The following is a 25,749-nucleotide window of genomic DNA, read 5'->3' as shown; positions in this document are numbered from 1 at the left end:
AAACCACTTTGTTCAGTTTGAATATAATTAAGTTTATAAAATAAAATTAAATCAATACACATTGAATGGCTATACAAAGACGGATAAGAAAGGTTTGTCATCCTCAGGGAATATGGATAAATAATATGAAATTCTGAATCAAGAGCGTATTAAACTTACACATTTGGTATATGCTTTCAAAGGTGCTATACCCAGCAATTATTTTTTGAGCTTAAGACTTCTGATAAAGACATACAAATCTGAATTGTACCATGTTTTTCAAAAGAAATTCTGATAATCTAGAATAGCCATTTAAAAGTATGAAAACAATGTTAATGTTAATTTTATCACTTAAATCCCTACCTTTCAGTTCCCAAGCCTCCCTTTATGGCAGGAGTGTCAAACTCATTTTCACCGGGGGCCACATCAGCCTCTCAGTTGCCTTCAAAGGTAATTTTAGTACTGTATAAATGTAACTGCTCCTTAACAGTTAAGTGAGAGTTCAGCGCTGCAGGTAGAAACAAGGTGCCCAGCCAGATAAAACAAGGTGGAGGGCCGGATTCAGCCCGCAGGCCTTGTGTTTGAAACCTGCGTTTTATGGTATGGTAAATTAAGACTACAATTTCTTATAGCGTGCTCTGTAAAGTCCCTCAGTATGACAATATAAATTAGGGAGTTAGAACACCTAAAAGATGGCAAATATGACTTCCAAAGAACAGTCTCCAAAAGGGCTCCTTTGCCTTATTTCCTTGCTTTCTTGTGCATAAAGGTTTTGATTCAAATACGGAGAGATAAATTTTCAATAACAATGTTTCAAGACATTTATGAATTATTAAAAGATGTCAATAAAGTTCTAAAGCATTAAATATCCTGCCATGTTCAGTCATGCCAAAATCACTGAAATATGAAGCTAACCCTAACTCTGCTGAACATTTTTTTTTTCAAGCTGTGGTTTTCTTTAATTAAACAGAATCTTGAATCACATATGCCAGCATGGAGTTTGTTACTCAGACTTCACTGGCATCTCTCCTTAGTGCAATCAGCTCTGCACCAAGCACAAGACAGGCAGTGGTGGTGGTGGTGGTGGTGTGGTGGTGGTGGTGGTGGTGGTGATGATGATGATGATGATAATATCAGGCCCATTTGGCACTATGATACAAATGGGAAGAATAAATCAGAGAAGCTTCCACTGGTCCCAGCCCCAGAATATTCCCACCAAGACAGCAACTCTCTTTTCAAAGGAACTGGAGTATGAGGAGGGGTCTAGATTTAAAGAACTACAAATACTAGTTTCAGATTCTGAGTGTGACCCTCAGCAGAGCCCAGGCTTGAGGCCCTGCCCTGCCCAGTCCCACCCCAGCCTTCAAATGGCCTTGAACTTGTTCATGCGCACATGTTCGTTCTTCTCAGCCTTGGTGATCCACTTCTCCTCACTGTGGTCATCCAGGATGCCTTAGCTCCATGCTATAGCCTGTGTACTCTGTGCCCTCTTCCTACGCAGTTCTCCTGGATATGGTAGCCCACAGGCTGGTGGGAGAGAGGGGGCGGGGGCACTGTCACCACAGATGCTGCTTCTTCTTGGTCTTTACCAGGTCATCCTAGACCAGAGTGAGGCCACTCCTCTACCTTGTTCTCCTTGTGCCTGCGCAGCTCCTCCAAGAAGGTGATCTTGGCAGTGTACTCTGAGAACTCTGTAGCCAGCTGCTCCCAGCTCTTTATCTGATCTGCCACCTGCCTCTCCAGCTCTTCCTTGGGACACAGCGTGGGCAGGCAGTCAGTCTGCAGGCCCTCGGCCTCCTCTGGTGCCACTTCCACTCCCCCTCCAGCTGCAGGGCCCTCTGAATCTGGTCCTGGAGCTCTTTCTCAGCCTTCTTAGTTTTCTGCTCATAGTTCTAGAGCCTGGGCATCAGCTCCTCCTTCTCCTGCATCATCTGCTCTTTCTCTCTCCAGTGTCTCGCCTCTTCTCATTTTCCAGCTGCTGCTGCTGCTCCAGCTGCTTCTGGTGTTTCTCCTAAGCCTGGGTCTTCATCTGCTGCATCTTGATGGTGTCTGGCTTCCTGTGCTGCATGAGTACAACTCATGGTTCTCTGTGTAGAGCTGCAGTATTTTCTTACTGATATGGAGGTGCAAGACGTAGAACACAAAGTCAGGTGCCTTCTTATCAATGGGCTTAATGACAAACTTTTTGTCATTGAGAGATGTTCCTGATTTCACTCCATGGGAAGCCAATATTTGGAGTCAATTTATCATCTTTCCCAGAAATATTTAGTCCAAGGGCATCCACTCCAAGCCAGTCTGCCCCTCTCTCATTATTTTATCTCAAAATAGCTGATTCTATACATTTCCAGGCCTTGAGTAATCTTCAGATATTCCAGCATTGAACTGTCTTTGAGCATACTGCGGTGCTTGCAGTGCCACACCTGGATCCAGTCCTCCCAGTGGTCTCTGGTGAGCTTGTGCTGGTTCATGACTAGCTTTGGGATCAGCTACTGTGAGCTGAAGGTACCCACACTTGTGCGTTTCTTTGCTATAGTCTCCAAACTTGGCTTGCACAGCATAGAAGCTGAGGACCACCATGGTCTCAGGAGGGTAGCAGATCTCATGACTAAGAACGCCCTCCTTCACTTGGAGGAAGAAGAGCTTCTGTGTGATGTCCTGGGTAAGCTCCTCAGACACATCTTCAAGAAAGAATTTGGCTCTGAACTTGAACTGGAGAGAGGATTCTCCTTCCTGACCTCCTAAGCTTACACCTTTATTTTTTTTTATCAAGTTTCAACAAGGTAGGAAATCCTTTATTAACTACACACTGGAGGCCAAAGAACCACACTTTATGCAGGCCTATAGTCTTAACCACCTGATGAGAAAGTTGTATTTGGCTGGACAGCGAACTCCAGCTCCGCATCCATGACAGTAACTTGGGCATTGATTGTTTTCAGCCTTTTCAGTTCCTTGTGGGTTTTCCTCAGTTCTCTGCAAACACAAGTTGCCAATGGCAGCTGAAGCAGCTCAGCTCTCAGGACCTGCAGAACCTGCAGAGAACCACCGTGCACCTGACTATCAGTGTGTTGGTGCCGTGTGTCTGCTTGAACATTTTTAATTATTAAATGTTGTTCAGGCAAATAAAAGTTTTCAATAGTAACAAGTTACATCTATACTTTTTATGATGTTAACATGTGTTTCTCATTTGAGTATGACAATAATGAAATAAAGTTAATAGGGCATGACTTGCCCCAACAACAAATAGGTATAGGGTATGGCCAGAATTTGAAACTATGTCTTCTATCTCCTGGTTCACTATTTTCCCCACAACATTTTGTTGCCACTCCCTAAAGTAAATACAACTTGATACAAATGAAAACAACAAGAGTTAAAAGTATCTAAGAAGAACCAGTGATGTGCACTTTAAAGTTGTCTGCATTAAATCTTCAGATAAATGAATGAAAGAGCTCCTGTCTTTACAAAAGGAAAAACAATGTACTTTCATGGAGTCACTACTGACAATAATTATAAAGGCACATCCATAATATAAACACCACAAGAAAGAAAATCAATGCCAATGAAACTATGTTACAATGCTTACTAATCACTTAAAATTTTCATTTCCATTTTATCATCTAGGCCAGGGGTCCCCAACCCCCAGGCATGTACCAGTAAGAGTTCATGGCCTGTTAGGAACCGGGACATACAGCAGGAAGTTAGCAAGCAGCAAGTGAGTAAAACTTCACTCACATTACAGCCTGGGCTCTGCATCTGGTCTGCCCCCCTCCCCACCCTCACCAATGTGAAAAAATTGTCTTCCACAAACCGGTCCCTGGTACCAAAAAGGTTGGGCTGCTGCTCTAGGCCATCAAGAGCATTGGCAATACCTCATTTCAAGAAAGAGAACTTCACTACTGTCTCTGAGATCTAAACCAATGACACCCATGTTTTGATGTTGGTGCTCTTTTTTACTTATCATAAGACAGTAACAGAAAGTTTTGTGCAACAACTAAGATAACATTTTAAATAGCAAATTTAGGTGATATCAGAGATGCACATAATAGATGTGCTGATATGAAGAACTATAAAGAAGTTCAAGCTCTGGCTGATGTAACTTAGTGGATTGAGCACAGGCCTGCGAACCAAAGGATCGTGGTTTAATTCCCAGTCAGGGAACATACCTGGGTTGCAGGCCAGTTCCCAGCGGGGGACCCACCAGAAGCAACCATACATTGATATTTCTCTCCTTCCCTTCCCCTCTAAAGATAAATAAATAAAATCTAAACAAACAAATAAATAAATAATCTTAAAAAAAAAAGAAGTTCACACATGCACTCACAAAAACAACTACAACACTACTTGGCCCACAGTGATTCTTAGAAGATACCATCAGTTGTATAATGCATACCAATTTGGGAAACATTAAAATGTGAAAAAACATCCTCAAATGAGTAGAATAAGGTGAGTAATAATGAAATGTTATATACAGGTCATTCACAATTATCGAGGTCTATAAAGCTGAGATAAACTCAAGATAGTAATAAAAACAAATTTTAAAACTTTATTTTAATGTAACTCAAAGGAATCAAACATCTATTTCTTGTCTCCTTCCCACTTTTCTCCTCCCAGTTTATATGAAAATTTAATGGTCAATAGGGATGTTTCTATATTATACAGAATAAATGATCAACAAGTAAAATAAGTAAACCTATTGATCTATTCTGTCTTTTGAAATATAGTGTGAAAAACTAAAATATATCCTTCATATTCAAATCACAATGCAGTAAAATAAAGATCACCAAAAAAAAAACTACTGATTTTTTCTTCTTTTAAATATGATAGCCCTGGCTGGCGTAGCTCAGTGGATTGAGCATGGGCCTACGAACCAGAGGATCGTGGTTTGATTCCCAGTCAGGGCACATGCCTGGGTTGCAGGCCAGTTCCCAGCAAGGGGACTCATGAAAGGCAATCATACATTGGTATTTCTCTCCCTCTCTCCTTCCCTTCCCCTCTAAAAACAAACAAACAAACAAACAAACAAATAATAAAAATTAACAAACTCTGGGTTACTTTATTTAAAAAAATGATAGCTGTTCTAAGAAGCAGAAATTAATTTTACTCTTCTATATGAGAGATAGGTGCTCTACTTTTGTATACAATAATTTTAATGACATATTACTGGATATTTAAATGTAGTTTTATACAAAAGCCTTATGGTTTTAGACTCTAGAAAGCACATGGAAGAAAAGACTGTACAGCAATGTAAAGACATCTACCTTGTTTTAACCACTGTTTTTATCATCCCAGGACAAAAGAAAATATCAACTCTTTTTAATCAAAATTCTCAATGTCAATATCCATTAAAATATAAAGATAGCTTTTGGGGGTTAAAAAAGGGTTATTTTCTACTTAAGTCCCTTAATAAGCAGAACTCCTTTAACAAAATAACACTAGGTATTTGCTAAACATATTTTATTTCAAAATTTTATAACTGTGAGATGAAATGACGCACTTTCACACACCTGAAAGAGGTCCAGCAGGTCCCCATATCCTAGGGGTTTCCTTGCTCTGAGGAGTTTCACTGCATAATTGCAGTTTTTATCCTGGAAAATAAGAATTAAACTAGGATACCCCACTATAAATCACATTTATAGGGGCTAATAAAGATTTTATTATAATAAATTTTAATTATCATTAAATAATGAATCACAGTTCTTGTGAAAGTAATATAATGTGGAAACAACTGCTATTCTCAAAACCCTTAAAATCTACTTAGGGAAAAGATTGACAATCCCAAATAAAAAAAAAATTAATGGTTCAAAAAGGTGTGAAAATGTTTTAAGTAACTTAAAAATTGAAAGACAAATAAAAGCATGGGCTGTCTCATGTTAAAATATATATTACTGTTAAAGGAAGGATTAATCAACAAATGATGTAGGTACAGTTAGTAATTTTGCAAAGGAAAAACTCTAGCTATTCAAGTTTTCCTATATATTATTTTTGAAAATCAAACTGTAGAAAAACTAGAAAAAAATTTTAAAATGACTATCAACTATGTGGTAGGACATGGGCTCCCTAAATGGAGAGCAACAAATAAAAAAATTAGATTATGTAAAAATAAAAGAAATCAAGATAAAAAATTAAAAGGAAAATAACTTTCTGAAAATATGATGCACACAATGGGAATTTATTATCTGCTCTGTATAAACAACTCAAACAATTTGATGATACAAAAACTCAAACAAGTGTAAAATAAAACATAATTTAATCAGAGAAAAAATTCAACATTAAAAAGAAATGTTGATTAAAGTGAGCAGTTATCTGTATAATTACCAAAAAGATTTTTTAAAATAATAATCTGGCAAGGATGTTATAAAAATCACTCAAATATTGTTGGTAAAAGCATAAAGGTTTATCTTTTAAGAAAGCAGAGTGGTGACACGTTCCAAGATCATGTTCATACCCTTTAAATAAATAATTTCATTTCTAGAAATTAATCTTAAAAAAATTATAAATAATGAAACATGTCTAACACAAAGCAATGATTAAATAAACTACAATTGCTTACTGAAATATTACAGAACTTAAAAAGAATAGAAAATATGGCATCAAAAAAAAAGTACTTATGATATAATAAAAGGCAGGATACAAACTAAAATTTTAAAAAGTAAAAAAAAAGACAAGGAAAAAGTAATACATAAGAACACACTACATTGTAGAGAAACTCTAGCCCATGAGGGCAAATTGTGAGCATGGCATTAGTTAAAGCCCCCTGTGTTTTCTAGCCTGGGTTATAAGAATAGCCTACCAACAGACTTCTGCCTTAGGGATAGTTCACAGAAACATATCTTCTGAACTGAGGTCAGATTAATTTATATAAAAATATCAGTAAGAATGTGTCACTTCTATGATGCCACACAATGGCAATACTTGAATCGGATACCCCAACAGACCAAGCTCAGGATATCGCACAATGGCAGCACTTGAATAGTGTACTCCAACAGACCAAGTTTTCTTATACCTCACATATTTAAGTAATATCCTTTACTTTCCTCTACTATACCTTAGTTGCCTGTCTGTCTCCTTTTCAAGCTTCAAGACTCACCTTCAGATTCTCAGGATGGATTAAGTACCTTTCCTAAATTCCCATAACAAGCCTGTCTATATTTCCATCTGGTCATATACTACATAGTGTTAGAATTCTCTGTTTAAGGTCTATCTCCTTCATTAATCTGCTATCTGGCTGAAATCAACTAAATAAGATAAAATTCATGTACTTAAGTAATCAAAACATAAAATTGAAGAGGTAGGAAAACATTCTAGGGGCAGCACTAAGAGACTTATCTGCAATTTTGGAGTGACTCAAGCATTAGCCTACATTTAATGAGGGATTACTTCTTCACAAGTAATCTTCTAACTACTAGTAATATAAAGAAGAATAAGATATTGATCATGACCTCAGGAAACAAGTCATCTGCAAAGGAAAATTTCTGGCGAAGGATTTCAAAAAGCAGGCAAGACAAACAGCATAAATGGCTCAAACATACTGCTCAAGTGTATTTCTTGTATTTCCATATAGATTGTAGGTGAACTATAATAACTATCTTTGTATCTCCCCTGGGGATTCTTACATAATTATTTTCTACTAAGAATATGTTGTATGATATTCTGTAAATGTTTATGAAATATCACAAGTACATATACTGATAAAATAGAATACACTAAATAAAATCTGTAGATAAATTACCTTTTAATGTTAAGAAAAGTTCCAAACTATATTTACTCAAATTACTTAGAGACCTTTTATTAATAAGACCACAAAAAAATGAAAAAGGTGAGGGAAACTATGTGAGAAAAGAACACAAACTAAGTATAATGATTATCTATGTAAAAATTCTATATGTATACTGACAGTAGCCAAAAGTAGCCATAGGTAGATATAATCGTTATGGTTTGGTATAGGGGTTAAATACACAGTTTTAAAATATATCACACTTCATTGATTTCCTTGTTTTAAAGTATTTGCTCAAAAAGCAGATTCTCTGTTTATGTAATTTGTATAGCACAAGCCTGCTCAATTTCAAGTATATTATTGTAACATGGTAGTCAGATATAAAATTAAGGCATTTGGCCTCACAAATGAAAAACTTTATGTTGCTACCTCTCACTTAACAGAGTTTTATCTTTAAAGGAAAAGGACATTTTGAGAAAATGATCTGTATATTTGAATCAATGCTGACATTACCTGGCATAGCATTCCCACTTATGTCAGCATTCATGACAGCAGTGAAAACAAAGAAGAGTAAACATTAAAGGAGAATGCTTAAAAGAAGGGCAGATGTAAAGCAAAGATTTATTCTGCAATGTAAATAACCTTCCTTTGGAAAATAAATCTAAGGAAACTAAAGTTGGCTAGAAATTTATGCTGAGTATCATTAATTAGACTGATCCTAATTAAGCGTTCTGATTTTTATAGCAACCCTTTGTTTTCTGAATATGCAGAGATTATTTGAGAATTCAATATCTCATCTAATTTCAGACTCCTCATTGTATATCTTTCATCCATTACAGCACAAAAATAGTATCCTATAGAAAATTAAAAAATATCAAGCTAAATTTTTTTCTCCATATCAATTAACTATATTCCAAATTAAGTAGTTTAGAATCTATATATTGACAAATTTAAACTCTGTTCTTAAAAGCCTTTAATTTTTCAAGATGACAGTGGTCTAAAAATAACTAAAATTTGAGGTATTAATTGTTATAAATACTTGGTAAAAAATACCAGGAGAGCCCTGGCTGGTGTAGCTCAGTGGATTAAGCGTGGGCCTTCGAACCAGAGGATCATGGTTTGATTCCCAGTTAGGGCACATGCCTGGGTTCCAGGCCAGTTCTCAGCAGAGGACACACCAGAGGCAACCATACATTGATATTTCTTTCCCTCTCTCCTTCCCCTCTAAAAACAAATAAATAAAATCTTAAAAAAAAATACCAGGAGAAAGTTTAAATGCTAAAACAGCTTATCAGGTACATGGATGGCTCTGGATACTATGGATATTAAAGCATGAACAATTAATTCTATGTGCATAAAAATTGGTTCTACCTTGATTTGAATAATGCTAATTGCATAGCCTAATAAAAGCTAATAAAGCTAATAGCCTACTAACCTCATACCGACTGAGACAAAATTTTTCTTATTCATCCTTAAGATTAACTAATCAGATACTTTATTTAGTATGCAAGTCTGTAATAGATAGTGATCCTGCAAAAAAAAATCTGTCTTTTAAAAATATCTTCCATCAACTACAGACCCAATGAAAACTTTTATTAATGGAGAATAATTAAGGACTTACCATAATATCAGCAATGATAGTAGCAAAAGTAAATATTTACAATGATATTCTAATATAATTGGCCTGTCATGTCACCAACTTAAAAATATCCAGGTCGTAATTTTTCTTCAAATGTTGATTTTCTCACAGTAACCAATCCACCCAACATGCATCTCCCAAAATCCACTTGCCCACCCTCCCAATGCAACAATACATGCCTTTGTCTTTACTTGTCACTTTCACTATACCCCTTCTCAACACGCACACAAAGCATTATTCAGTGCTGTGAATAATGTTAGAAAACTATGTGGTGCTTTGACACGATGTTCAAAATCAGAGAAGAGGCTGTGAGAAACAAGTGTAACTCAGGAGAGCTAACTTTAAGCGCAAATTTCCAGCAAAGCTGGAGAGCCTAAATGAAATCCACTCTTACCTCCCACCCTTAAGCTGCCCCCAAAAGTCTTCATTTCTTTTGTAATACTCTTTGAAATTCCACCAATTAGGGATTTATTGGTATCTTTTTTTTCAAAATGTACAGAGATTTATGAGAATTAAAAAGATTCTTTTACTAGTATTTAGACTTTGTGTAAATTAACTTATAGGACTGCTTTCCTCCTACAACTAGCTGAGACCAATAGCACTATTGGAACTGGAGGAGCAAAATGAAGGATCAGTGAAGTAAGCAATGGTTAAGGAGAAACACTGGGGGCAAGGGGTGGGGGAGTAGCTGGTGTGGAAACCTCACAATACCATGGGAGCACAATGTAGCAGGAGGAACTTAGCTCTGAAAATCCCTGCCTTTGAATCTGGTTCAACCACCTACCATGTGACCACAGGCAAATAACTGAATCTCTTTGCATCTCAACTTGCTCTTCTGTAAAGAATATTTCCCTAGAAGGTTGTCTTATATAAAAAGAGAGGCACAAATACCTGACATATAATAAATTCTCAAAAATGTCAGTTTTCTTCTTTTCCATGTCAGTATTGAGGCAAGGACAGAGAGGCACCAAAGAAAAGGAAGAAGCAGACTGTATCAAAATGGTGCCAAAGAGAAACTCTTAAAATTCCTTCTTGAACACCAGGTTCAATCAAGAAAATGTAAGAAAACATTTTTTCTTTCCTTTACGCCACTCCTATTCTTTCTTCATGACTATATTGTCTTAGTCTCAGAACTCAAAACTCACATAGTAGCACTAAATTTATTACAATACTACATTATGACTTGTTTATATTAAAGATAAAATGAATCTTAGAAGGTGGACTGAGAACCAATCTACCTTTCAATTCAATACAACAAATATTAACTGAATGTCCCATACAGGTAAGGTGTGTCTTAGGTGATCGACAAAAAGATGGAGGAGAAATGAAAAGATGAGTAAGAAAAATCCTGTCTTTAAAGAGTTGGTAGTTTTACGCTTTTGATTTCAGAGAATTTAAAGCATTCACCTCTGGGAAACCCAGTTAGTTAATAGTTTTAGAAACTCTATGCTACAGAAAACTATTTTTTTTAAGATTCTATTTCCATTAGTCAAATTTTCATTAATTGTTGAATTTTTAATGCAAAAAATTACCTGCCAAAATTTCGGTGTTTCGTGCAGCTATTGTTTTAACTTTTATTATTCCTGATTCAGCAGCCTGTAAGAATAAAAATAATTAGAACACAAACTTACTATCAACATGAATTATCTAGGGAAAAGAAATCATATATAATAGAAAAATCTAGAGCACAATCACTATTATGTTTTTTATTTCCAAAACTCCAGACACTAAAGCCTAGCAGTGAGATATATATACATATATATATATATATACACACACACACACATACTTATATATACACACACATGCACATATATAGTAATATAATATCATTAATTTAATTGTTTACATGCAAGCTCTGCACTACAGCATGTTGCTTTCTCTGTGTTAAGGCACATCTGGAATACCCTAATTCCTCACAAATTTCAATGTTCAGAAAATAAAAAAACAATAAAAGCAACGCCTAATGAAAAAATACGTATTTCTCTTCCCCCCACCACAGAAATGGCATAACACTGCAATATCAAATAAAACTGTTTTGGATTAGAAGAGAATGGATAACCAAGCACTTGCTATACTTTTAAATTACATTTCTTTTAAAGAGCCAGGTTTCATAAGGTATCTAAACACTTCATCATAATTATATTTAGCTGGCAGCACTCAGAAATCATATAGCATTTTATAAAATGCCACCTAACTGTGATATCCAATACAATAGCCACTGGCTGTTGAGTCCAAGACATTGAGTCCTGACCGGGAATCAAACCAGTGACCTTTTGGTTTGTGGGGTGATGATGCCCAACCCACTGAACCATACCAGTCAGGGATCTAAATTTAAAATACAAACTAGATTTTTTGAAGACTTAGTATGGTAAAAAAAATGTAAAGTAACTCTTAAATATTTATATTGAATGTTAAAATGGCAATATTATAAATCTATTGGGTTATATGTTATTAAAATCATTTTTTACTTTTAAAAAGCAATTTAAAATTATATATTTGGATTACACTTATGGCTCACATTATTTTTCTATTGGACAATGTTATCATATAATATTGATATAGAACTTCCATCAGAGAAACTCAGAATATTTTAACTATCAAGAAACATGCCTATTTTCTACATATACTGGTCTCCACACCTTGAAAAAATAATACATAAATACTTACGAGTTATGTGTCCAAGTTTCCCTACTAATTTTCTTCCTACTTGCTCATTTACTTTGTTACTTCTTATTACTTGCTAAGGGACATGTTGGTAGCGTGCTGTAAATGTCTAAAAACACTTGTGAAAGAACACAACTGTCCTATGGGTTCTTAGTTTGAGGACAAGTGAATTAATACATAAAATAAATAACACTGTTGGCTATACTATATGTGGTAGACCTTGTCATTTTTTCTGGCTTCCAACCAAGGCCTTGCTTGTGTTTGGAGAATTCCCAGCTTCATGGGTTTTGATGCAAGATAGAGCCTATCTTGCACTATTGAACATTGAAAATGCCAGATATGTACTTACTTTCCCACATGCCCTAGCAGCTTACGCTTTTCTAACACATGCGTCTACCAAATGGAAACTAGTTTACAGAAATGCAGAGAAAGAATTCTTTCTCACAACAGCCACAGTGAAGGCAACATGTGCTTTCCAAGAGCAGTGGTGGCATGAACTAGCCAGGGCAATCAGTAGGGCAATCTGAGGCATCGAGTCACCGTTCAGCGGAGACAGCAGTAATGGTCTTGCTGGTGCGGTGTGGCCTGGTTCTAGCTGTTCAGACTCCCTTTGTTCCTGTACTTTTTCTAAGGGTGGCTCCATCCACCCTTCTACAAATGCTGTGAGCCATTCAATTTCATTTCAGCTTTCACTGCTTACAATTAAGGAGACTAACGGATACACTTAGGACTTAGTAACTTTAAGTAGAAATGTACCAAATTAAAAGACCATAGCTACTACAGAAATACAGTAAAAGTAAAGGGATTATTTAAAATAAATAAAAATAAAACAAAGGGTCTGCTTTTGCGGGGGGAAAATGATAGCTCTGTGCGTAGGGAGTGAATCGCTGTTTTAGAAATACAGCACAGCAATGGGGGGGGGTGTTTTTCTAGCCCAGGTGTTTAACAGCCCAATGATTTGCCTTGTTTCTTCTAGCTTATCGATTACATACCAGAGATAATGAAACGCTCTCCTTTCTGCTTCTGTAAATTGTGTCCTGCTTTGGTCTGAAGGACGCCCCCCCCCCAACCCCACCTATCCCCCAGCTCTATAAAATAACTGCTTTCCCTTTGTTCAAGGCCCAGAATTTGGAAACTGACTCCTCTGGGTATGCGTGTAAAATAAACTTCCACTCCATACACCCGAAAGCGGTTGAGTTGTTTTCTGTAACACTTTAGGGAAAGAGTACTGATTTTTCTGATTATTTGGGGGCACTGTGTATTAGAAACACCAGAAGTTTAAAATCCTGATGTCCAGGTTGCAACCCATTCCAATTAAATCAGAATGACTACCAGTAAAAGCCAGGAATAAGAATTTTTTAAATCATCAAATGATTTCAACAGGCAGCAATATTTAGGAAGCTATTACAATAATATAAGCAAGAGATGATAATGAACAAGCCAGAGGTAATAGTGATTGAAATAGTAAAAAGTGGTCAGGTTCTGGATATACTTTGAAGATGTACACAATGACAAATTTACTACTGTAAAAACTAAAGAACACTGAAATTATTTAGTTTACATAATTATGTATACTCACATACCCCATCTCAAACTCTCTTGGGTAAATTTCTTACTGGGCCAGTTGAAATTAATCTGCAGTGACTGAAACTTCTTCCACCATCATTTTCAAATGTTCAACCTCTCCCCCCTCTCACCATAGCCCTATGTACCCCATATATGCTCAAATTACATGGTTCATTCTGCCTCAGTCAAAAACTGAACCATCATAAATGCCAATGTAATTTGTCCTAAGTTTCTGAATTCTAGTCATTATGACCTTTCTAAATCCCCAAAGTTCCCAAAAATCAGTTCTGTAGTATGCTAGATGTCAGTAAAGGGTGTCAAATTTGCCAGACACTATTTTGATTTCCTAAGACAAATAAGAGTAGATTCATACATGTGTCATAAATAAGAATAAATAAATCAAGTTATAAATAAGTATACAATGTTTAACAAATATGTTTACAGATATACATGATAAGGAAGAAGACAATGGAGTGTTTTTTTTAAAGTAGTTCCAAAGTAGTGTTTTTAAAGATATATAACTGGTATTTTCATTCCTAAACTCAAGAACTATCCAAAGGACTGTTCATAGCCTTAGATATAATTAGACCTATCTAATAGCTGCTCATTTTTTACACCCATATTCTGATCGTCGAATTTGAAACTGTAACATCATATTTTCACCCTGTGAACTAGGCACCCTGTGTTGCTGAAAAGTTGAACTATCAATGTTTACTGACAACACCTACATATTGGGGCCCCCCTAACCACTGCAGTCTACTTCATATCTAGGCCTCACCCACATCTTCAAGAGTAGCCTCTGTAAGTAAGGCTCTGGCACGGTAGCTCAGTTGGTTAGAGTGTCGTCTTAATAGGCCAAGCTTGTGGGTTCAATCCCTAGTCAGGGCACATATAGGAAACAACAAATGATGCATAAATATGTCAAATAACAAAGTGATGATGTCTCTGTCTCTACCCCTTTCTCTCTTCCTCCCCCCACCCCCGCTCTCTAAAATCAATTTTTTAAAAAAAGAGTAATCTGTATAAATGGAAGTATTCAGATTTGAATTTCCTTATGTTTGTCAAGGATTATGTGTGTGAAAGAGTCTTTTAACTTCTTGCTTTAAAAATATCCCCTACTCTGATTAGATATGTTGTGTACTCATAGGGAAATTATGTAATTGTAAAAATAATTATTTTTTCTGAATTGACCCTCATGGGGGAAAAAAAAACCACATTCTGCAGACTTGGATAGAGTACATTAAGGTGGGCAATTTAATATTTCTATTCCAGAGGGCAATCTGTGAGCTGGGGGAGGCAAAAGTCTTAAATACACTGCAGCATTTAATACTTGTTACTCTTAAAATTAATCTCTTGACAAATAATATTCTCTTTAATATCCTTTGCTTACCAAAATAGACATACCCACCAAGGATTCTGAATAAAGAGGCCAGAGACACAGAAGAGCAGCAAGGGAAGAGAATGCTGATTCCTCTTCCAAGACCACCTCGAATATTCCTGGCCTCACTTCTCACTAAATAAAATCTTCCTGGGCAAACTCACAATTCTGTGGTTTGAACTCTCTAAATTATGAAGACTCATAAATTATACTCCTCTTCCTTACCTATCTACTAAACTATAGGTCTTTTAAACCTAGATTTCTGAAAAACATCATAAACTCAAAATATTCAAAACAGATATCATCTCTTAAACACACACAGACCAACTTCCACCTCGGCACCAGAAAAAACACTGTTTTTTTTCTGCCCATAATCTCTATTTCTCCGAGCAGCAGCAGCAGCAGCCGCAGCCGCAGCCGCAGCAGCAGCAGCAGCCGCAGCAGCATCCGTCAGCTGTCACTGACCAGGACTCTGAGGTTTCTCCCTCATCCCACAAATCTTATCATCCAAGAAGGCCATGTAGTGAACATATATCTTGTGTTCTTTTTCCTCTCAAATTCCATTTCTAACCCTTCAATTTTTTTCTCATTGTCAACCTAAACTAAGAGATTTCTCTATTTACAATCGCATCTTCCATCCATCCACTGTCTCAATTCAATGGTTCCCAGCACTCAGCCCTATTAGTGTTTCTCAAAATTAAGTAGTGAAAGGACATCTTTTAAAAATCAAAAAACTCATGGTTCTACCCAGTCACTGAAAAATTTAAGTATGTATAAGTCAAACTTAAAATAAACTCCTTATTTTTATACTTCCTCAATTACAAAGCCAACAAATTCACAAATTAAATACAAATACAAATTAACACTAATTTAATGTAGAAAATAATGTTTTGCTGAAATTAAACCAATGCTAAAATTATGAAGACAGCTATAAAGTTCTAGCACAGGTTCTTCTGATGTTGGCACTCTTACAGAACCACAAGCAGTGACAGAAACTATTTCTTTCATCACTTTACATCTTGTGGGCTTTCCTTGATTTGTCCCTGTAACATTTTATCCCATTCATATTACATACCTCTTTCTCCATTCTAGCTGCAAGCCCCATGAGGATAAAAAACATATTTTATTCATTCCTAAATAAATGTTTCTTTAAAAAAATTAAAAACTCTAAATAGAAGAGACTTTACTGCCCGCTAATTGAAAAATCCAGGGGAAATTTGATCCAGAAACTCCCAATGCCATCAGGCCTAAAGTTTCACTTCTCTGCCATTCCCTGTTGGTTCTCTGCTATTCCATGGGTAAATTCATCCTCAGGCTGCTTCCAATCTCAGCAGTAAAATTAGCTGTAGTTATTCTACACCTCACAACTTAATATGACACTATCTAGAAGGAGAGAAAGTGCCTTCTGCAGTAGTTCTTAAGGAAGAAAAATGAAACTTTTCTTTTCCAGGAGCACTCACTGGCTATATGTGACTTGGACAGAAATTAAGGTGAAAAAGGAAGAACAGAAATGAAGTATTTAAATGAAATCAAACTAATCAAGGTGCCCTGGAGCAAGAAATGAGATTAATGCATTTAAATCCAAAGCGCTGAAAATGAAGGAAGAGTGTAGCCTACCACTGAAGGAAGCGAGAGGGAATAAAGCTAGGCAGGGAATTCATAAATGTCCACTACTAGAATTATGTACAAATTTATGCATATGAAAAACTTAAATGCTGCTTCCCTTTACCAAAGCTCCTATGTTATGTTTTTTAAAATACATACATATTTTTCACATCTATGAGAGTAGAGTCTCAAAATTAGAAAAAATTTACCAAAGGACCAAATTAATTATTCAGAGGAATAGGATGAAAAAAGAGCTAAAGAAGAAATGTAAATTTCAATTTAATAACAATTTGGATGGAAAAATGTATTCACGTGGCACAAGGGAGGTATAATGCTGCTTGAAGACTTATGATTGTAGATGGCAGGTAAAATCAAAAGACCTAAAGTCAAGGCCACGCTTGGAAATACCCAACAGAGCTAGAACACTCTCTACAGGACAATATACTCATAAAACAATTACTATACTGAAACCAATGAGATTTTCTTACTGTAAAGTGTAATTAGTTTACAACCCCAAAGCCTTGAAAAATATTTACGTAATGATAGCTGCCAAAATTTTAAAAAAAGGATAGGTGTGCTAGAAATTGCAGAGCTGAAAGGGTCAGCTGACAATGAATAAAGGAGAGCGGAGGGAGAGAAGATAGGCAAATATGACTGAGGCAAGCAATAGTGATAAATACCATTTAACAGAACAAGTGAAACGGGAGGAAAGGACACATTTTAAGAAAATAATTACAAGAAGTTCTACCTGAAGTATGCGAGAGATACTGGAAATACAGGTTGACAGTTAGTGAAGTGGATTTATGAGTCAACAGCATTGTGGTAAAGCCAGAAGCAATGGGAGTAGATGATAGTGCAAAGGGAGTGAGCATGAAGAAAGAAGAGGTCTGAAGATACACTTACAGGTAAAGAAAAGAAGAAGGAATACTGAGAGAGAGAAGAAACAGGGAAGCAGAGTGTTCCAAAAGTCAAAATGGAAGAATTCCAAGATAGAAAGAATGGCTCTTTGTCTTCAAATAATGAAGCAAGACATACAAATGGGAACAATGATAAAAAGAAGCTAAGCATGTTTTAAATACATGTGCAGTATTATATAATGGAAAAAAAGAGAGGAGTTAGAGATGGGTGGATGCACATGAATTCACATTCCAGTTCTTCCATCTTCTAGCTTTACTTACTACCTTATGCAAATTACTGAACCTCTCTAAACCACAGTTTCCTCACATGTGAAATTGAAATGGCATGTTGCAATAGAGTCAAGGATGCGAAGTCCCTAGCTTAGTGGAAAGACAATGTTAAACTCAACTTTGAGCTACCTTCATGAAGATAAAGGCTTTTTCTATTCATTTCTGTATTTCCTGCCATGCCTTATACTTAGGAAACTAATAAATTTTTATTAAGTCATAATAGTCTCTTAAAATAGGACAGATGATAAAATCTGTGTTCCAAACCTTCCTCTCTTGCTGGAAACAAGGGGAAGTTATAAACAACCATATTTCAAGGAGGTAAGTACTGCTTCACAGATTCCAGTAGTTTTCAAAATGCACGAGGGCTTTTTTTCCCCTTTGACAGTCAATAACTCATAAGGAAAAAAGAACTGTTATAGAAATTAATCAGCAACATTATCAATATTAGCAAGAGGAAATTGGAAACAAGCATTCTGAATGATGTTAAGTAAATTACTGTGCGTGAACTATGATGAAAGATATTGCATTCATTGAAATGGAAATTAGAAGGACTTATATACATGGAAAATGTTTAAGCTAAAGTATCAAGTGAGAGAAAAATTACCAAATGTATGGACATGGTAATTGCAGTTCTATCAGTATAACTGGATAGAAGGATGCCAACTGCAAGACGCAAAAATGAAAATAATAGTTGTGCACATTTTTACCGATACGTCCCCTAGAGCAAGGAATATACAGGAAAGAATAAACAAATGGGACCTCATCAAAATAAAAAGCTTCTGCATGGCCAAAGAAAACAGTATTAAATTAAAAAGACAACCAACTGTATGGGAAAACATATTTGCCAATGATACCTCAGACAAAGGTTTAATCTCCAAAATATACAAAGAACTTACACGACTCCACTCTAGGAAGACATCGAACCCAATTAAAAAATGGGAAAAGGACTTGAACAGACACTTCCCCAAAGAGGACATACAGAAGATCCAGAGACACATGAAGAGATGCTCAATATCGTTAGCTATCAGAGAGATGCAAATTAAAACCACAATGAGATACCACTTTACTCCAGTCAGGATGGCTATAATAGACAAAGCAACAAACAACAAATGTTGGAGAGGTTGTGGGGAAAAGGGGTCCTTAGTTCACTGTTGGTGGGATTGCAGACTGGTACAACCATTATGGAAAACAGTATGGAATTTTCTCAGAAAAATAAAAATCGACCTGCCTTTTGACCCAGCAATTCCACTGCTAGGATTATATCCCAAGAATCCTAAAACATCAATTTCAAAGAACCTATGCACCACAATGTTCATAGCAGCACAATTTACAATAGCCAAGAGTTGGAAGCAACCTAGGTGCCCATCAATAAATGAATGGATCAAAAAATTGTGGTACATATGCACAATGGAATTCTATGCAGCAGAGAGAAAGAAGGAGCTACTACCCTTTGCAACAACATGGATGGAACTGGAAAGCATTATGCTGAGTGAAATAGGCCAGGCATTGAAGGACAAATACCATATGATCTCACCTTTAACAGGAAGCTAAATAACAAAATAAACAAGCAAACAGAGACACTGAAAAAACAAAGACACTGAAATAGAGAACAAGTGGGCAGCGACCAGAGGGGAGAGGGAAGGGAATTTAAGGGGAAAAACGGGGAGGGATTTTGAAGAACAAGTATGAAAGACACAGGGATGAGGACTGTGGGGGGTAGGAATGGGAGGGAGGTGGGGAGACGGGGCGGGGGGGGGGGGGGGCTGGGATGGGAGAAATTGACAAAAAAAACTGCACTTGAAAAATAACTAAATAAATTTTTAAAAATTAATTTAAAAAAAAGAAAATAATAGTTGTGCAGAATCAGTTGGATTAAAGCAGGGGTCATAAGACGACCATCTTGGAATATACCTTGTGGGAACAGACCACAGAGTTTTTCTGAACTAATAGCCTAGGAGCAAGCAGGACATCAGAAGTTGGCATAAGGGAACCCATAAATTGACCTAACTGGAATCACATAACTTGACTATGATTTTTTCCCCTTTGTTTAACATAATTTCAACCTGAAGAAGCAGCATGAAGGAACAGAAATAGGGCAAGGAGTCTGAGTTTAATCTCTGGGTTTAGACTCTGGTTTAACTCCTGCTCTGTCATTTTTATAAACTGAGTGAATTTAATTTTGTCATAGGTAAGATGGGCTTATCCTGGGATTTGAACAAGTCACTAACTAATGATTTTCTCCTCCTCCAAATAAGAATCTGAATAAAATGTAAATAAGTGTGGGGAAAAAAAAACATTGCCCAGCTCTCATTTTTCACTGTCATAAGGTCCTGAAAATGAGATCTTCTCCCTACCAGACAAGCCAACTGACCTGGGTTTTCAGTCCCCAAAATAGTTGGCTTAAGGGAGAATCCTGTCATGGGAAGTAAAAGGCATCTTTTTCACCAAACATCCCCCTCAGCTAATTAGCACTGGACACTGAGGAACGCTAGCACAGAGCTTTTTTTAAAGGTAAAACTCCCTGCCAACCAACTTTTATCAGGACTGAATGGGCAAGAGGAAACTTAGAGCACACAGCCTAGGAAGACTACTTGTACTTTTTTATTATTTACACTCTTACCAAGTCCACTTCATTAAAAGAAAAAAACATGTAAAACCCCATTTCTGACCACCTCAACTCAAATGACCTTCATTCCTGTTGCTCTTCTACCACCCACTCCCTGGACTTCACCATCCTCTAGGGCAGTAAGAACTACTTGGTATTCTAAAACCCAACATCCCCACTACTGCCCCAACCCCAATCCTTCTAGCTCTTTCCCCAGCTCCACTGATCTTCGAATTAATTCGTGCTGCTAGTCCCTTAAGCCTTCCATCTTCTTCCAATCAATCAAAGTTCTGATGGATTTCCTTCTTCAGGAATCCAACCTATATTTTAAGATCCATCATCACTCAACTACTTTCGCTGCCAAGACTCTTAAGTATTCCCATCAATTTCTTCTCTAAAGTTATCCAGTGCTCCTCTCAAACTTCCTATCACTTTTTTCATCACTAATTAATCATAGCAATAAGCTTTTTTCCATATCTTACCAAGAAAAAAGAGGTCACAGGTCAAAATGTCCACAACTTCCCCTCTCCACTATGCCCCTTATACAAATTTATCACATTCAAACCCATTTTTTCTTTTTCCCTTCCTCTGTCAGAAGAGAATGTTTCCTGTCTCAACTTGAAAGCCAGTTCATATATTTATGCTCCTACAACTCCAGCTTTCTCAGGGACCTTGCTATAGCAAGTATTCCCTTTCTCTCCCATATCTTTAACCTTAGTCTGCCCAGCTCTGTCCCTTTAATGCTTCTGTTTCCCAAAGTTCCTTTTTCAGCCCATCTCTCATGTATACACTCTTCCTGGCCCATCACTTGCTTCTACTATAATGTATAAACTGATACTCCTAAATCTGAAATTCTAGACTTTCCTCTTCAATACCAAACCATCATTTTCAAATACATACTGGTCAGTTCTACTTAGATGTCACACATAAATCTTAAACTTAATATATTCGTGACTACTTATTTTCCCCCAATATTTCCTATATTCTTTCTCTTCATGATCCACTCAGTTTCCCAAGCCAGAAACCAGAGAGGTATCATAGATTTCTCTCTCCACATATACAAAAGGTCACTATGTCCTGGTAATTATACCTGACAAATCTCTTTAATCCATACTCTCTCTTTCACCCAGTTCTACCACAATGCAAGCAACTTCCTGTCTATCTCAACTTTTATCTCATTGTGGGCAATCATCACTTTTTAAAATCCACTCTCTGCCTCATTCTCAATGCCCTCTAATTGCTCCCACCAATACTCTTACAGTCATGTTACTAAATATGAATTTGATCATAGGCTCCTCTTAAAAAGCAAAAAAAAGATTAATGGCTCCTAATCACTTTAAGCACCACATTTATTTTACATGGAAGACAAACGTGCTGTTTTCTCTGCCTGCAATGACCCCCACCATCACCACCACCTTCTTCTGTTGTCTATCTTCTTCTCATGCTATGAAGACTCAGCTCAAGCCCTGACTGGTGTGGCTCAGTGGGTTGGGCGTCGTTGGCTAGTGGCATGTAAGAGGCAACCAATAGATGTTTCTCTCCCTCACTTCCCTTCTTTCTAAAATAAATAGTCTTAAAAATAAAGAAATCCAGCTCAAGATTTACAAACTCTGACCAAGCTTCCACACTCAGTTAGAGCCCCCTCATCTGTTTTTATAAAGTTGTGCCTGCAAATAGGAAATGACCAAAAAGTTTTTACTCATTAAATACATAAACACAAAGTTTCAGAGGTTGCTGCTTCTGAAGGTCACTGAATATCGATTACATAGAAGTGATTTTATAAAGCTTTAAAGTGATTTTTAAGACAAAAAAATTTTCACGCAAATAGTCAAAAACAAATTAGCTAGTATATCTGTGCAATTAAAAAAAAGAAGCTATACTGCTGAAGTATGAAAATTTACATTTAAGAACTAAGGAAAATAAGCAGGGCAAAAAAGAGGAAGAAATATACTACTGCTATTATTTAACTCCTCCCCTTATTATAAAATAACAGAATCAACACTATTTAATATGCAAAGGATAGATTTACAAATGAAAACAATTAAGATAGAGAAAACTATGTAGAAAATCCAAAGATAAGTAATACCAGTAAATAAGACAGTATCCTTCATCAACACCCTTTTTCTTCTGTTTTTCCATCAGATTTGAAATTTTTTAAACGTCCACCTTATCATTAATTTAAAAAAATATATAGGCAAGCACTTTGGCCAAAAAAATAGAAATTACTAAAAACTTAAAAGAAAGACTAAATACAGAATGCATTTCATTCTAACTTGTTTAAACAGCATTGGAGAAGGAGATAGCTGTTTTCCAAAGCACATATGCAATTCACATACTAAGTTCGTGAGCAGCCTAATAAGTAATCATAACAAGTATTTTCAGGTAATACATGTGAAGATACTGGGAGAGTGTAAACTAGCAAACTAGTATGCGTATGGAAATGCTTCTTATGTGAAGAAAGGCTTTGTTTTAGAATCTGTCAAGCATCACTAACACACCCCCCAAAACAAAACTAGAAACTTACCAGTTCTTTAAAGAACAAGAGCTAAAAGGTGGCATTGCTATTAAATTCCAGGAAAAATTTAATTCAACCAAACTTATATAGTGTCTTGAAAGTTAAGGCTCACTCCTAAAAAATCATCGCTATCAAGCTAATTACATCATTCTTGTTTTAAACTTGTGACACAAAGTCATTTTTCAATTCCTAAAGTAGAGCCTTAAGCATATTAGAAGTGCCACTGGTTAAGGAGCAAAAGTTCTTACACAGCATGTACTATTTATGAAATTATGTGTCAGAGATAATCACATTTACTTTTGCCATTACCTCTAGGTGCAATTACTAACAATCTCTTTAGCCAATGCTGAACTAAAAAAGGTAATAAGCTTTTTTGAAAGTTCCTATATTAGAAATGAACACAGTTCTGGAACTTGGTAAGTTACCTGTTTGGAAATCTGAATGCTTTTTCCAATAGAAATAATGGAAAAAAATTCCCAAACTAGAGGCCTACAATATAGAGGAAGCACACAGTTTTTATATTAGTTATAAGAAGAGTCAGTTCTATAAATTACTGCTAAAATTATAAAATAGGACTTGACATTTTCTAAATAAGAGCATTTCTCTTATAACTGGAATAGCCTAATTTTAAAAATTACTTGTTATTACTTTCAACAGAAGATGATACAGAGAAAATGAAAGGCACTATCAAAATGAACTATTGAATATCTGTAATAAAATCTATCGTAATGGTCATCTTTCCAAAAGTGGTACATCTGGTTCCCATCACTGAGTACTACTTGCTTACTTTAAACTATTACACAATTTCTTGGTGAACGTTTAGGACAATTAGTAAATGAAATTGCAGGTATACCAGACCACATTGAACAGAAATAAAAATAATTGCTTTGACAAAAATATCACTCAACCATTATATTTCAAAAACGAGCAAAGGTACTGAAAGGTGTTTTTCTTTTAAAGTTTAAGAGAAATTAAATGGCAGCTTAAGAGAAAGAGCCAACAATAACTAAATGTTAAAAATTTCAATTCAGCCCTGGCTAGCGTAGCTCCGTGGATTGAGCTCGCGGGCCTGCGAACCACACAATCGCAGTTCGATTCCCAGTCAGGGAACATGCCTGGGTTGCAGGCCAGTTCCCAGCAGGGGACTCACGAGAAGCAACCATACATTGATGTTTCTCTTCCACTCTTTCTCCTTCCGTTCCCCTCTCTCTAAAAATAAATAAATAAAATATTTTTAAAAATTTTTCAATTCAAGCCTTGGCTGGTGTAGCTCAGTGAAATTGAGCGCAGGCCTGCGAACCACACGATCGCAGTTCGATTCCCACTCAGGGCACATGCCTGGGTTGCAGGCCAGTTCCCAGCAGGGGACTCATGAGAAGGCAACCATACATTGATGTTTCTCTCCCTCTCTCCTTCCCTTCCCCTCTAAAGACAAACAAATAAAATATTTTTTAATTTCAATTCAAGAAATACTTGCAGAATTTAATTTGTATACATTGATAACTTGAGCCTCTTTAATAATAACATTTTTGCTCTGACATCGTACCCTAATCTATCCCATCATAATCTAATAAATCCACTCTTTAAACCTATTTTGCAACTGAAATAAAACTGAAGCTCAAAGAGGTTGTATTCCCAGGACAAGCTTCCCACCACAGTATTGCTCATAATAAGGTTTAACATGGTTCTGTGGGTTATCAATACATGTTTTACGTTAGGTGTCTCTGAATAACTTATTAATACTTTATGAATTGATACAGAATTAAACTGCATGACAAGATCACAAGGAAAGCTACTTCCAATTGGGTAACGCACGATAAAGGTGAGGAGCACAGATTTCACTACACGATGAATATTAGCTTTTAGAAGCAACAATTTTCAGTCCTGCCTCGGCTTTTCTGAGTTTGAAAACGGCAAGAAAAGGCGAAGCCAGAAAGGACTGAACAGGTTCACACCGCGAACTTCAATCCTAACTTCGGAAAACAGGAGAGTATAGAGAATCAAAGTGCCTCAGACCTCCCCAAAGAAAACTATAAAAAGCGTTTGTGGAACAACCCACCGACTTGCAAATCCGGAGAGGTGAAGGCCAAATGAAAGTTAGGGCTGGAGGATAGCTGTGAAGGACTGGACTGGGTCAAGAGGACCCGGCAAGTTCACCGTGCCTTCTCCAGACGTCGCCCGAAGCTTACCTCCTTGACAGGTGGAAATTTCTTTTTGCACTCCAGGGACAAGGCCCTTAAGTCGCTCTGCATATTCTCCAGCAGCTTCTTCACCGCCTCGGGGCTGTTGGTGCCGGACATTATCCACCACGCTCCGAGACAGTTTCAGAGGGGCGCAAACTCCGGCACTGTCGGGTCCTTGGGGCGTCAGGCAGCACCTCTGGACCTTCAGCAGCCCGCTTCTGGGGCTCCGCGAGGACTCCGCTGGGCCTGGGATGCCAACCCAAGCGAGACCGAGCGCCTCCCGCAGCCTCCCCGCAAATCCCCCGATTCCTCTCCGCGGCGCCCCCGCAGTCTTCCCGCACTGCTAGGCCCCGCCGGCTCCGGCCGAGGAGCCTACTACGCGGGCACGTCCCTCCCGCTGCCGCGGGGCCCAGCCACACCGGTTGTCACAAGCCAGCCCCGCCAGAAGCCTCAGCGCTGGCTCCTCAAACCCCACGGAATCGCCAACGCCATTAGCCGAGTCGCCCACAATTCCGAGCGCTGCCGGGACACGTCAGCAGCACTTCCGGGCACCGCGGCCACCGCCCCCGCCTTGGCCTACCAGGGCCGGCGAGCCGCAGGCGGGGCGTGGCCTGGGGCGTGGACACGCTCCGGGCCGGCTCGGTTCCGGACGGAGGCGACAGCCGCGGTGTGGGCTTAGTGTTCTGTTTTCCTAAGCAAAATTTGCTTCCTTTT

General features: G+C 37.3%; 1 protein-coding gene and 1 pseudogene across 6 annotated transcripts in view; both read right to left on the bottom strand.

Annotated features, from left to right (window-relative positions):
* Positions 1-25,544, bottom strand: part of MON2 (MON2 homolog, regulator of endosome-to-Golgi trafficking) — a 117,797-nt gene extending 92,253 nt beyond the window's left edge. For 3 of the 6 annotated variants that reach the window (XM_037140296.2, XM_037140297.2, XM_037140298.2), the window contains exons 1-2: positions 25,042-25,544; positions 10,862-10,925 (exon numbers count right to left, since the gene is read on the bottom strand). In XM_037140296.2, coding sequence (XP_036996191.1) covers positions 10,862-10,925; positions 25,042-25,152 — 175 coding nt within the window. In that variant the 5' untranslated portion in view covers positions 25,153-25,544. Of the gene's footprint in view, positions 1-5,480; positions 5,562-8,203; positions 8,543-10,861; positions 10,926-25,041 lie in introns of those variants that run through there. The other 3 variants (XM_037140299.2, XM_037140300.2, XM_053661511.1) reach the window with 3 other exon arrangements.
* On the bottom strand, positions 992-3,122 carry LOC119045539 (ezrin-like; annotated as a pseudogene).
* Positions 25,545-25,749: the final 205 nt, after the last annotated feature.

Source organism: Artibeus jamaicensis, unplaced genomic scaffold (genome assembly GCF_021234435.1).
Source record: "Artibeus jamaicensis isolate MK-2021 breed Jamaican fruit bat unplaced genomic scaffold, CSHL_Jam_final contig_233, whole genome shotgun sequence".
NCBI classification, from domain to species: Eukaryota; Metazoa; Chordata; class Mammalia; order Chiroptera; family Phyllostomidae; genus Artibeus; species Artibeus jamaicensis.
Note: the sequence above shows the minus strand (reverse complement) of the source record. Positions and strands in the feature narration are given on the sequence as shown.